The following is a 14946-nucleotide window of genomic DNA, read 5'->3' as shown; positions in this document are numbered from 1 at the left end:
AGAGTGAGTTGGTTACACAGATGAAACGATAAGTTCACACAATACTATAACAGTCTTTATCATCATTCTTACAGAATGAAGGCTTGAAGAGATTGTAATTAAGCATTTTACATTAGAAAAGACTGCACTGCGGTTGTGGTCATGAATGTCAAACAGTGTATATATGATGATGTGTCGTTCTACAAATGGGACAGATCTGGATGACATTTTTTAAGGCCAGTTCACAACAACTAGACTATAACTAGTTTCAATAATCATTATGTTCACACCACAACTATAACATTCCCCTATGGGGAAGTCATGGCCTAATGGTTAGAAAGTTTGACTCCTGACCCTAAGGTTGTGGGTTCGAGTCATCTCATGACTGAGGTGCCCTTGAGCAAGGCACCGAACCCCCAACTGCTCCCCGGGCGCTGCAGCATAAATGGCTGCCCACTGCTTCGTGTGTTTGTGTGTGTGTGTGTGTGTGTTCACTGCTGTGTGTGTGCACTTGGGATGGGTTAAATGCAGAGCACGAATTCTGAGTATGGGTCACCATACTTGGTTGTATGTCACGTCACTTTCACTTTCAATAAAGGCATAGAGGAACAATATAATTGGAAACACTTCTAAAACAATTTTTACCAGCTGATGAATTATAAAAACAATGCCAGCCAAACAGAATCCATCCGGCTTCAAAGAGCTTGTGCATTTAAAGCGGCATACTACAAAATTTCAGCGCGCACTTATAATAAACAGAACATTATGGTGAGTTAAAGTGGATGCTAATGTAGTTATTATCATAATTCTCTTTATAGTCATAGTTCTTGGTTTGAATGGGAGATGGTTGATGAAATCATATAAAATAAGGTTGCACATGTTCACATAATTGTCAGGCAGAAAAGACTTAACCTATCAGGATGTTTCACCACAATATTGAATGCTAAATGAATGCAATTTCTACTGAGTGGGAACGAGTCATTATTCTGTTCAGGGGGCTGAAAAAAAAAAAAAAAAAAAAAATATATATATATATATATATATATATATATATATATATATATATATATATATATATATATATATATATATATATAGCATCTTTCTAAAATGCAAGAGTGATCTACAGAGATAAATAGCCGTGTTTTAATTAACATCTATCTTTTATGCAGGAATCATATTATTTGCGTTCTAAAACGTTTTCTTTCAGTTGTTGTGGCGCCTATTCAGTTAGATTTTTTGGCGGGCTTTTAGAAATGACGTTTTCAAGGAGGAGGCAAATGTATGGTGCACGCGGCAGGTGTGTGATGCGGAAGGCAGGTCAGTACAAAACATTCAGTTAAATAAATACCCTCAGCCTATATATAATTTATAAACGCAAGGTGCTGTCATTTGTCTCATCATATCCACCTTTTTTTTTTTTTTTAACGTAATAGCGGATGCGGTCATTTTAACTCGACTGTTCAAGGTTTACGGTCGCTTCCAGTTATGTCAGCTGTTTATTTTGTCGTTTGACTAACGTTACTTCAGTTTCTCAGTGTGTGATTTTTCAAATGTAAATGATTATCCAGACAGTTCTCATGCTATACTTGAACCGTAATCACCATAGACACTGAAGGGACAAAATGAAGAATATTTATGAGTGCTTGGGTAGCCTGTTTTTCTCCTTGTTATGTGCCACTTTGAGTTTTGTAATAACACCTCTCCCTATTTTCCTTAACTTCTTTTACCCCACATATGATGATACTGTTAATAGAAAACATCACTAAGAGGGTTTTACTAACCTGTAAATAAACAAACTTCTCCTTTAGTTCCTGTCCTGCTGTGAGCGCTAGCACCTCTAATGTGGTTACGTAGTCTTCTAACTGGGATTCATAATTTTCGTTATTAATATTCAAAATCACAATTTGGAATGTAATAGTAACATTATCCCTACTGCATATTGTGCAGTATACACTAAAATTGGCATACTGTTGTTTAAAATTAGTATGAAGCACTGCATATTATTAAAGACTAAACATTCTATTGTCATTTGACAATATTATTCAGCAAATTACAAATTATCATGCTAAAAAGTTATTTTGTATTACAGTACTGTTCAAAAATTGTGGTTCTGTAAGATTTTTAAATGTTTTTAAAAGAAGTCTTCTTATGTTCACCAAGACTGGGTTCATTTGATCAAAATTAGAGTAAAACTGTAATATTGTGAAATATTATTAAATTTTTATATTTTATAATGTAATCTATTCCTGTGATGGCAAAGCTGAATTTTCAGCAGCCATTAATTAAGTTCATGATCCTTCAGAAATCTTTCAGCTGATGCAGAAGATATAATATGCTCAAGAAACATTTCTTATTGTTATCGATGTTGAAAACAGTTCTGCTGCAAAATAACAAGAATAGAAATTGCTTTTTTGTTTAACATTATACATGTCTTTACTGTTCCTTTTGATGTGAATACAAAAACTTTCTGACCTCAAACTTTTATTAGTAGTGTATGTGTAAACACTTTTGGCAATTCAATGAAAAAACTGAGTCAAGATAAAGATTGTAAAATGTGTGGCATATACTTCTAGATCAGTCATCTCATTGGAAGTGGAAACTTATACTGCACATTATGGCAATCAGTGCATAGGCCAGTATCACAATTAGTTCAGTCAAAACTATACCATACTTTTTTGTTCTACAAAGTTTCTTAAAGTCATATGTGTTACTGCCTAAGATGGCTGCAAAAGCTACACAGTATTGTTCAAAATCCCTTCCCAGGTTTTGCTCCGGTGTCTTTAAAACAGCTATTCCTCTCAACATATTTGGCATGGACATGGATGTTCATAGCTACATATGAGACGAATACATAGTGTCTGATCATCAAAGGTCCCGCTACCACCTGCTTTCTTTGGCAGTCGTCCATACAGCGGTCAGATGGGGTCATGCAGGGTCTGTATGAGGCTCCGTAAGATGCTGAATGTAGAGTATAAAGAGCCAAATGACTGGTGATAGTGTTTATCCAGTGTTTATAATGTTTCTTCAGTGGTATATTCAGGGCTCGAATTGGGGGGTGGGGGGTTGGGGGGGGTATCCAAAAAAATATCTCTGTATCTGTATTTATACGTTTTTATTTATCACATGGTTTTCTAAATATTACCACGTGTGCGTGATCGCAAATGTGCTGTTAATTTTAAACAACAGTGTAGAGCAACACTATGGTGTTTGAATGATCCATTCATACAGATAGTCACTTGCTTCGTTTGTAATTGAATCAGCCATTTTGAATGAATCGTTCGATTTAAATAATTTAATTAATCATTTATTAAAACGGGGACTTGCTGCCACCTACTGGTGGTTTTAGTGTCATTTAGCACAAAAACACATTTAGCAAAATATAATTTAATTATCATTATTGACAAAAATCCCCCCATTTCAGACCTCAGAAGGAAAACAGCTTATAAATCATAGTTGATTTAATCAAGCTTGATTTTTATTAAATAAAAATGTGTTTAAAAAATGTTTTACAAATTTTGTTATTAGTGGGAATCCCGCCCACCAAAGAAATACTTTATCACACCATCCCCCCTGAAATTTGTTTTCAATTCGACCACTGGGTATATTTACAAAGAAATGCTGTTTAAAGAGGTTAATGACCCGGGAAAACAAACCGGCTAATGCCTGAAGGATGAGGACATTTTTCACTTGATACACTCACAGGCTCTGACAGAGCTGGTGCCCTACAGCTGGATTAAGTACATTTAACTGGCGCTCTCCAGGGGTCTGGATTTGTTCAGGTTGGCAGTTTACTGCAGGCTTAAGCTACCGAGTGTAACAAAATCTAGTGACAACCAAGCAAATAGTGTTTGCAGCAAATACTGTCCCAGGAGATCCTATGCAAGTCTTTGCTGTGTTAAATTAAAGCTGTGTCTGTATTACAGTGTATCATGCCTATTTTGTATAGCCTTAGATCTTACTAAGGGGGATTTACACTGCTTTCAACTAAACATTGTATGCATTTTGGCCATTCATTTACACAACTGCAACCTGAAAACACAAACTTTTGAAAACAAATTTCACAGTGTACGGTTTTGAAAATGGTACTGTTATCATCTCTGTGTAAACTATAAAATGACACGTTCAGTCTATAGGCATGCGTGAGTACACGACGAATGCGTATGTGTGTAGGCAAGTGTTTTTTTACAAAGTGACATCAATAACTAATGGCTTGTCTTTTTTTTTTTTTTGTGGATCTTTGTGAACAGGGATCATTTTGACAACGTTATCATCTGAACATGAAATTAAAAAAAAAAAAAAAAAAAAAAAAAGCAAAGTTTCCAGAATTTTTCCACCCCTTTGCAACCCCTAATATCAACACACTTGCATGGCATTTTGGAATTATTTTACTTTTGGCGAATTGTTGACGAATTTGTATGATTTTGTACATTCTCATTCGTATATTTTTATATGACCTGTTTATGCCCCACTGACTGCTAGGTTTGGGGATTGGGTTAGGGTTGCATCTTTATGCTTTTTTCGCACAAAATATTGTATGTTTTTTTGTACAATTCAAATTGTATGAATTTGCCAACAGTTCACCAAAGTGTAAAATAGTTATGTTTTCTCTTTCTAGTCGGGACTAGAATACTAGAAGGTGTTCTGACTTGAGTATTAGTGTGTTGCTATGTGGTTGTTAGGGTGTTCTGGGTGGTTGCTAGAGTATTGCTATTTGGAGTAATTGCAGTTGCTAAGGTGTTTCTCTCGCATCTCTTCACAGATCTCAGTCTTCATACGTCTTAAACAAAAATAAAGAGCTCTGGTGCTCTTCACAGTAGTGCTGCTGTGCCTCTGTTATGGAAGTTTTGGAAGAGCTACATTCTTGCCAGCTGACTCACGAGATAAGAGTTTTTATGTGTTAATCCAACGTCGCTGGCATAGTAAGCTCCATCTGACAGGAAGCGTGCTAACGCTCCCACCTTCTCGCTTCTGCGAGCCAAGCCACATTCGTTCCCAAAGGTCACGTATATATAACGCTTATCTCCCCTATAAATGTGTCCTCAAGACCAAAGACTTGCTCTGGATCTGTGGACTAAAGTCTGCAGTGGGAAGTACACAGTTTCCAGTGCAACATTTCTGTATGAGCAGAGTGTTCGTAAGGATGCAAATGTATTTTTAAATGGTGTAGTGGTAACCAGTGACTGCTTTATATCAGAGTACTCTGAGGATAAGAGATTAAAATAGCATTTGCTTGTGCAAAACCTGTGATCACCATTATGCTAAAATCTTGTGATTGGTAGCCAGGGAGCTGTTACATGGTAGCTAAGGTGCAGTTTTCAGTGTGTTGGGTTCAGTTTTCAGTTGCTAGGGTGTTTTTGGTGGTTGCCAGGACATTTCTATACAGTTCCCAAGGTGTTCTGAAAGGTTTTCAGTGTGTTGCGTCTAGGTGGGTGCACCAAAGCAATCCACTGAATATCACGTTCAGTTTTGTTTGCCATATGAACATTGTAATTAAATTTGCTCAGAAAAGTAATAGCACAACTCGCTTGAAGTTGAACACACTTTCATGATTTAAGGCGAGACACTATAGGCAAATACACTTTTTTTTTTTCATGCATCTGCCAATTTTGAGATTTGGCTTTTTAGCTTTTCATAAAGTATTTTTTCAGACTAGTGGAAAGAAAACATTCAAAATACACTTTTAAGTGTTTCTTTTATAGCACTTTATGTGTTTGTGTCTGCAGATTTCAATTACAGTCCATATCTTTACAGACCACTGCACAGTTTTCTCCTGCACAGTCAAAAAGCTCCACTTCGGCAGGACTTAATGTACATAGACCAAATTTTACAGTTTCATTCCTATCTAAATTCTCAAGGTTTTTTTTACAAAGGGATTTGTTCATATATAATTTATGTGAATATTTTTACATTTTATTCCTTTGTGAATATTTTGTGAATTTTTTTCTTCTTCTGGCTGTTGACAGTATTTTCTGATTTATGGAGTGATAAAAAGAGATATCCAAAATTCCCTCTGTAAAAGCCCTAATATGTCAACAACATCTAACAAGAATTTTGAATCTGGCTTCATCCAATGTTTAATTAGATAATGCCTCATTTGAATATTTAAACATAGAATTTCAGAAAACTTGTAATGCAAAAAAAATGTTGGCAATTCTCAATGTAATCAATCAACAGGGGAAGTACAGTGATATCCAATTAGTTAATTTTTTTTACCCTATTCAGCTGGGGTGTCCCTTAACACAAACAGTTACAGTATGTGCTAAAGTTTAACATTTGAGCTTGTAGATTTGTAAAAAAACTCATTCCCTAACCTAATCATTGCATGTCGCTGCCTATATCGAAACATACCTTAATATTAACATTTTAAAGGCTCCAACTTTTCATGTTTTTTCATCTACCTCAAATATAACTATAGTTTGAAACAGCTGGTTAGTTTTCAGCATAATAAAATTGTTATCTTGGACAATTGACTGAAAATGAATGCAGTTGTAAGGACCACACACGTACTGGGCTCTGAGGCCATGATCATGTGGGTCAACGAATATACACAAAGTCCTCGCCGAAGAATAAAAGTTGTGAATGCTATTTTAGCTTTCAGCGCCTTAACACTATCAATACATCATTGTACGGATTAGTGCACTAATTAAAATGTTAGCCGGTTCTGTTTAGGAACATACATAAATTTCAACACTAACCACACAGTGGTTACACGCTGCCAAGGGGGTAATTTTACAATGTTCAAAAGTAAACATACTCTGACATGTTTTCCACAAGTCTTTCTCAACACAGAAGTTTTTCTGGCAAAGACGAGGTGTGAGGTGGAACTTTTGAACAACGGAAAACATAATCGGACCAACTGTGGGAAATTTCTGACATTCCACAATTGGAAAAATGTATCTTTGGATGGGATGCTGAAAATGAAGCAACAATAGAGAGCTATTGGTGTCCTTTGAGACTTCAATCTTGATATAAGAATTACAGAGGCAAAAACAAATCCGGTCAAACATCTACAAGCAGTTCTGTCTTAAAAAATTACACCAATTAGAATGGCTTGAGATCAGAATCACTTGTTTGCAGGGGCCAAAATTAACACTCGCTGAGAGCCAAAAATAGGTAAACATTGGCTTTGGCGAATTAATAAATCTAAACAAGTTAGTTTTTTTTTAGGAACTACAGCATAATACATGGTTGAAATCAAACAGTGCATGATTCTGAATTGTGATTATATGAGTGATTTTTTTCTATTCTAATCCATGATATACAAACTGTCTACTAACGATTTTGAAAAATCTTTGAAAGTTCATTGAAGCTCACAAAATAATTAGGTATTATAATATTTAAAATATTACAAAATACTTGCTGTTTGTATAGCAACTACTTTCTTTTTTGGCCTCTTTTGTCAATTGCAGCTTGCACAACGACAAAATGAACTTCCACAGTCTTTACATTACTAAGTTTCAGGTTGCATTTGATTAATGGTGCCACCATTTTGGACACGCAGGAATGACCATCGTGACAACCCGAGCACTTCATTGACTCGTCCATCATAACAGCAAATTTAGAAACGGTTGTCAAACTAAGGTACTTCATTCAGCACAGCAAAATGAATGGCAAAGAATGCCGGTCATGCTTACCTGACTATTTTTGCTGCTCAATCTCACTAAGCTGCTGTCTTATTTTAGCAATGATTTGACATTTAGTGTGGGTTTTACACGAGGACATGTATATGAAGCAAGCAGTAAACATTTAAAGAGGCCATTCAGCGTCAGAGTTGTTTTTTTGAGTAGCTGGTAAATCTATAAATTTTTCTTGAAGATGTTTAGTTGCTACTTTATTAGATAAACATCACATTTCAATAAGAAATCCATCAGGGAAAATATTGATTTGATCGTAGACAATTTATCACAACCAAACTCTATCAAACCAAAAAAAAGTGCTCATATTCGAAGTGATGTTTAAGTGCTTAGGCATTAAAAGATAACATTAAAGATATATTTCTCTGATATACAGTGACAATGGGATGTCACAATAAATTGAACATTGATCTAATTCTTTTATGCACAAGTCATGTATCAAAATTATGCTCCATGAAGTAAATGAAGGGAAACAGTTATCACTGTTTAACATTTTTACAGCACCCTTCTTGCCGTGAAAAGCAATTTATTGCTATGTTCTTTGAGAATCTTTAACTGATGCTGTATATTGTTTTTTCCCTAAAACTCCAATACATTTATCAAAGCTGTCCAAAAACATAATTCCATGTTTAGGCACACATATTATCAGTAAAATGTGTTTTACAGTTTGAAAATAGTGAAAGGATTGTGTCCTGATCACAGTTCATTCTATTAAACACCAGACAATGCCCATTGTATGATTTTCCCATGACACCAGCCGTCTACCAGTGCTCCAGACTGGCCTGTGATCTCTGCGCTTGCATCATTGAAGGCGGATAAAGTTCAGGGTTCTGCAAGTGGAGATCATAGTATTATAGTCATAAATTACACATCCCACAATGCGGTGGCCCACTTCAAAAACCTGAGAACAGAAAAGCACCAGTAGCTGCTGATTGGTCATGGTCATGGCAGTCAGGTCAAATCGAGCCAGTCGGGTTTCTTATGTGGTTTACAGGTGTGAACGTCCACAGTTTCCTCACAGTCCCTGCACTCCACAGCGCAGCACCATTTGAACTTGCATTCGCATTTGCTCACACGTTTTGCACGTGTGGTGTCATACCCGCGACCGCAGCACATGACCTCGCAGCCGTCCATGCCTCTGGAAGACTTGTTACACACCCGTCCTGCTGTTCCCAGAGAACCTGAATTATAGATGCAGAAATAGAATGTATCAGGGTCATTATTTTTCATTTAGTAATATTATTCCATTCCATAAGCCATTCACTTATTCAGTTCAGTACCTTTTTCTTTAGAAAAATGTTACATGGTAACTATAGTTTTTCCATTGGACAACTGGGTATTTTCGAGTCTGGGTCATACATTATTTCATCTCAAAACCAAAAATGAAACAAATAAATTATAATAAAATAAAAATATATAGTTATTTTTAATAAACAAAAAAATTTAAAAGCTTATCGAATTAAGCATATTTTACCTACTATTATGACAGCTTTTTTTCGTGATGATTAAGCACATTTTTCTTCCTCAGTTGTCCTAACTGTAATGTGCTTTATCTCTGATATTTAATTTTTTATTTTATATTTGTCATTTCAATATTCTGGTGGTTACTTACCTGCCGATCGGTCCATTAGACAATAGTCTGGAGAGTTCTCAATGTATACTAGATCATTTTTGGTCGTTTTCTTGTAATCTCGGTCAGCAACCATGAAGCCTGAACCATCCTGGTTCATTGTGACCTCAACAGCAGTATTGTACTTCTTTCTTAAGTAGTCCCCCGTTTGCCGGAAATCAGACATAGCCAGCCAGCATGTCCTGAGAGCACATGACCCACTGACTCCATGACACTTGCATTCAGTCTTTATGAAACGCTTTACTGCCTAAAGAAAACAGAACTCAACCCATGACCTATGAACCACTCAATGACCCAGATTAAAAGACAAGCTCAATTAGCTTTTCTAATGTTAGAAGATGTTTTATAAACCCCTTCAGGATCATAAGCTGATTACTTGGGTTTTATTTTGCAATGAGAATCAATCAAATGTGGCAATCTTGACACTTACCATTCTCCCACAGCGGTTGTTGTGCAGATTCATCAGTGCTCTAGCATCTTTAACCATTCTCTCTCTGGCATCCACAAAAGCTTTGGCAAACTTGATACCATAATTGATGTTGTCGCTACAGCCGCCCCAGTCAAAGTCTCCTTCTTCATCTCTCGCCCGGCCTCTCCTGTGGGTGTCACAACCGCAGATCTTCAGCTCTCCTTGACTGCACGCTCTGGTGATGGCATAAACCACGCCGGCAGAGGAGATTGCATAAACGAATGCTGCTTCACGGCTACCTGATGGAGGAGAAAAGTGGGTATTTTTTATATTAGCATGTTAAAAATGCAGTTCTATTGTAATGCGTCAAAAAGAATTTGTTTAGTGTTTAATTTCTGCACCAAAATGGGTTATGTGCACTGTTTTATGTTGAGTTTAGTGTCAGCTGGGTTACAGTTGCTTACAGAAAGTGTTTTAACATTTAAAAAGTTCACTTTTGAGTAGTTTTATAGAACCATCAAGCTAATGAGGCTTAAAGCTCTTACTATGGTGTTAAATCTACTGTGCTTTTGTTATATCAGCTCTCTAACATCATCCCTGCTTTTAAGCCCCTTGGCTGGTCTAAGTGTGGGAGGCCACCCTAGAACTTTCAGACATTCGACTGATTTAAGCTGACACTCCTTCACCTTTAGTTTGCTTTTGTCGATTGCACACATAGCCTTGAGGTGTTTTTTTGCCAGTGTAGTGCAAAATGACCCCTATTTTGCTCATTTTCCTCCTCCAGCTCGTGCACTGAGCCAGAACAGAGGGTGATATGTCAAAAAGAGCAGCTTTGTCTGTCTGCCAGAGTCATCTGCACAAATATTTACATCTCCTATTACTGTTTATATATCAGTCTGTAGAGAACCCCCTCCGACTAGCCACTTGTATTTGGAGAATATCCACTCTCTGTCAGACTTTCGCCCATTCTTGGGAAGTGGAGACTTTTTCCCCACCTCTATCCAACATTGTCTCTTGACTTCATGCTTTATGCAGATTTTGTTCTTGTATCATGTAAAGTGGTAATGTCGCACTATTTACTGTACACCTTATGGGCAAATATGCATGGGTGAATCTCACGAAAACATATCCAGGTTAAAGTTTTTCCAAATAATTATTATTTTGCATAAAGGTCATTTTAGGACATTTTTGGACCAAATTCTAATTATTTTTAGTTTTTGTTTTTGTATGTATGTAATTTCCATTATTCTCTATGGTGGTTCGCCTTGGATTCCCTTTTAAAAATGACTGCAATAAATATTTTACAATTTAAAAATATATTTTTTATTATATTAAATATTTTAATATTATTGTTTTATATTTCATATTATTTATTAAATATTTAAGTTTTATATATATATATATATATATATATATATATATATATATATATAATATGTTTTTGCTATAATTAGGTGTTTTGCATAACAATAATTACATATTTGATGAAATTATGACACTTAATTGAAACTTTTGTCAAAATGTGGTCCTAAAACTGTCTTTTTTTATGCAGAATATGCTTTCTTATGCCTTTCTTTTGATTTGGGGTGGCTCTGGTTTGGTAAGATTCACCTCTGCATACAGCTTGATACTTTATGGAATATGATGCTTTTATACATGATACAAAGTTGCATAGTTCATGTACATCAAGTCTTATTACTGTATGATTTTGGTCTCAGCCATTGTTAGGAATAAAGTGTAACACAAACACTGACTGCGCAACATGACACGGCCGAACACAGTATGGTCTCTCTCCAGCGTGCTGCAGTTCCAGCGGTGGTGTCGGAACTGGTGCTGGCATTCTCGGATCCACTCTTTGGCTCCCTCTCCGATGGATTGCATGAGATCTGGGTGTCTTTGGCAGAGCTGCCTCTGCTTGTTCACCAGCCCTGGAATGTTGTCACATATGACCCGTGCACCTAACGCACCAATGTACCTGCAGAAACAAACAGTCACAAATTTTGACTATAGCGTCTGCTAAATTAATAAATCTAATAAATGTCCATTACTATTGCAGTAGCTGGCCAATGTCTTGTGATTATAAATCAATTAATGTCTTGTGTTTTTTTTTTCTCTCCATGCAGTGAAGGTCAGTGGGGTCCAATTTTGCTTTTATGTTCCAGAAATGAATAAAAAGTCATACAGGTTTGGAGGCGAGTGAATGATTACATAGTTTTCCTTTTTAGAAAGAGTTTCATACTCCCTCAATTAGATATATCCCAATTTTTCCCATATCCCATGGTTCTCTGTTGACAAATTTCTACAAGAATGCAGCGAAAACTGACCATTTTAATAATAATACCTTTCATTTTTAAGCACTTTCAAAACATTCAATGACACTGTACATCATAAAAGGAAAGCAATAAAATACAAAATAATACACAATACAAAGCTATACAAAACATACAGACATACAAATCAAACAATCATTTCCTACAAATCTCACATTGATATTTGTCATTATGTTGCAGGTTTCCTGCTAAACAGTCTGACAATTACCTGGTGGACTCTTTTTGTTTAAGCGCACACACAGACACCCTCGGCGAGGTTTATGCTGTGCTCACGCGCCCTTGTCTCCTTCCCTGATCTCATTATCCAGTCAGTCGTGTCTGGGTTTGTGCGACAACACTCCGTACAAACTACTGAACAATTTCCACTCCTCTTATGGCTGTCCCTATCACTCTCTCTCTCTCACACACACACACACTTACATACTAGTGCAAACATACGGCCCAATGAAAGACTTATTCCTCTCGCTGTAGCATCCATGGGAGGGCTTGCTGTTGCCAGCTTTGCACGGCTGCCCTGTTGATCCTTGACACACAGAAACACAATCTCACTCTTCCTCTCTGTTCCAGAACACTTATCAGCTGTATGCGGCTGGGATTTGGAAAGGCCTCTGCACGTGAGCCAGAAAACCGCTACGTGTGAGTTGATTGCAATGATGACAACAATCCCCATAAGTATAGAAATTACCATAGAAACTGAGAGATATTTATCACAATTGGCTCACACGGTTTTGGGCATGCTGCCATGGCTGTCTTGCAGACTCACGTCGTTGAATCCCGGCTGCCTTATGGAGGGCACAAGGGGCCGTATGTATAGTTATTCCAATATAGATGATACAAACGATAACCCTTCTTTTCCTATTCATGAAATACGGTATTATTGTCTATCGTGAGAGAAACCGAGCATTCATTTTAATTGAAAGTATCAAAAAATAGCATGGACTGAGATTATGTTGTTTACTCAGCTGTGGGGCGCTAGGCAGTGCACTGACTATGTTGATATTGCTACCTCTGAGACGTGATGGGGAACTTATGAATGCTGCAATTAGAGAGGTTTTTAAAGGCAAAGTCTGCCATTGTGTCATCATGTCTGGTGTTATACAGTGAAGAAATTGAGATGAAAAGCAATAACTTCAGAACTAAATCACTACAAATCTATATAACATACAAGTAGGTCTGCTGATCCAGCCAAGCCCTGTCATAGAACAGTCTGGAATGTGTTGATCAATGTCACTTTAAGACATTAGACTCCTCTGTCTTTACTAACAACTGCCCTGAGAAATGATTAAACACAGTATATTTATGCATTTCTGCCATCACCTGCAATCTAGAGCTTTTTTTTTTTTCTTTTCTTCTTTCAGATCATCTCATTTTATCTGACTTTTGCATTATACATAGCTTTTTGCTGTTTATTTGCCATTTTAGTACTTTTCATTTGTGTCATTCATATATCACTAACTGTACATTACTAACTGCTCGCTCTTTTGTTATCATGCTCTGGACTATGAACCAAACTGGTATATATATATATATATATATATATATATATATATATATATATATATATATATATATATATATATATATATATATAGGTCTATATATATAAATGTTGCACCACAAGCATTATATTATATACTTTTATACACTTTTTCTATAATGTTAATGTCAATCTAGACTCTCAGAAGTATATTTATATTTGCTAAAAAATTTATTATTGACAGATTAATTTTTTAACTTTAAATCCATTATTTCGCTACTGTAATCTTCTCAAAAAGACATGCTTATACATTTTGTAGCCTACTTTTCTAGGTGATCAAGCGTGTGATTTTTCCGCCAGATGGATTAAAAAACGATGACTATAAATCACATATTTAAAGGGGACATGAGTCATATCTAGTGATTAACAGAAGTTGGAATTTACTGAAATTCAGCCGTGTTATTGCATTATGGGAAACTACGTGTTTTTCCACCCATACAAAAGTGAATAGGCTAACTATATAAAATATGATGTACTATATACTAAACTATACTACTATAGTACTATATACTGTAACTAAATACAAATTTAAACACGCTTTTTACAATGGTTTCGTCTCGACAAACTTTACTTTTCTACTTAAATCCTTACAGTCAAATTAATTTCTCTGAACTTCATGATAATTCTGCTTGCTTATACTGAACTAGGAATTTCCATCATAATTTGGAACCATTCCTGGATCAAACAAGACTCGTATCTTAAACTGAAATTCATTTTTTTTGTGTGTGTGTTTTTTATTCGTAAATGAATTGTTGTTATGATCGTAATGAATTATTGTTATGGTCCCGGATTGTGATATAAATTCAATGAGCGTAGGCTACTTGTTATTAGGAACTTTCTGTTAGATTTATTTTAGGTCTAAAATGAATCAGTGCCAATGCGTGACTCTTGTGCCACTTTGAATAAACACTTAGAAACACCTACCACCAAGACGAGTCCACGCTAGGAGTGAACATGAGCAGCAGTAAGATGAAGGGCAGGTAAATCCTGTGAGCGGTGACTCTAGGTTCACGGCGTGACAGAAATCTGTTCCCGCGCGCCGCGGACGCGCTTCCAAACCCTCGCATGCTGAACACGGTCAGTTTGTCAATGTTTCCAAATCCAACACAAAAAAGGAAATAAAGGGTCGTAGGTTCATATCAAATCGTGAGATGATTTATTTTTTCATTATCTTTCCACGTTAGAATCGATAAAGTTACTCAGAATGAAAACAGAAGCATCCAAATAAAATATTTAATATGCATTAGTATCCAAATGGAGTTACTTTAAGTCTAAGCGCAGGAGGAATCTGAATACTGTCGTCAAATAGTTATCACGGTTCCTAACTGCGTCCGGGCCGCTCCAGTGATAGAGGTACAGTATCTGTCCCGCAGAATCAGATACAGAGTCATATCTCGTGCAGGCTGGGGGTTTCTGCGCGCTGA

General features: G+C 36.3%; 1 protein-coding gene and 1 long non-coding RNA gene across 2 annotated transcripts; one reads left to right on the top strand and one right to left on the bottom strand.

The window, feature by feature from the left end:
• The first annotated feature begins 1213 nt into the window (after window positions 1-1213).
• LOC109092201 lies at window positions 1214-11586 on the top strand. The gene is made up of 3 exons (XR_006160295.1): window positions 1214-1299; window positions 9690-9970; window positions 11453-11586. It is a non-coding gene; the product is annotated as an uncharacterized LOC109092201 (long non-coding RNA).
• On the bottom strand, window positions 8102-14946 carry LOC109092200 (protein Wnt-2b-A-like). The gene is made up of 5 exons (XM_042758851.1): window positions 14447-14946; window positions 11410-11630; window positions 9677-9954; window positions 9229-9493; window positions 8102-8797 (listed from the first exon to the last, which is right to left on the bottom strand). Exons 1-5 carry the CDS (start codon window positions 14587-14589, stop codon window positions 8568-8570), a joined length of 1137 nt encoding a protein of 378 aa, XP_042614785.1. The 5' UTR covers window positions 14590-14946; the 3' UTR covers window positions 8102-8567.

This window comes from Cyprinus carpio, chromosome A6 (assembly GCF_018340385.1).
Source record: "Cyprinus carpio isolate SPL01 chromosome A6, ASM1834038v1, whole genome shotgun sequence".
NCBI classification, from domain to species: Eukaryota; Metazoa; Chordata; class Actinopteri; order Cypriniformes; family Cyprinidae; genus Cyprinus; species Cyprinus carpio.
The sequence above is the reverse complement of the archived record's forward strand: the minus strand, read 5'-3'. Positions and strand labels throughout refer to the sequence as shown.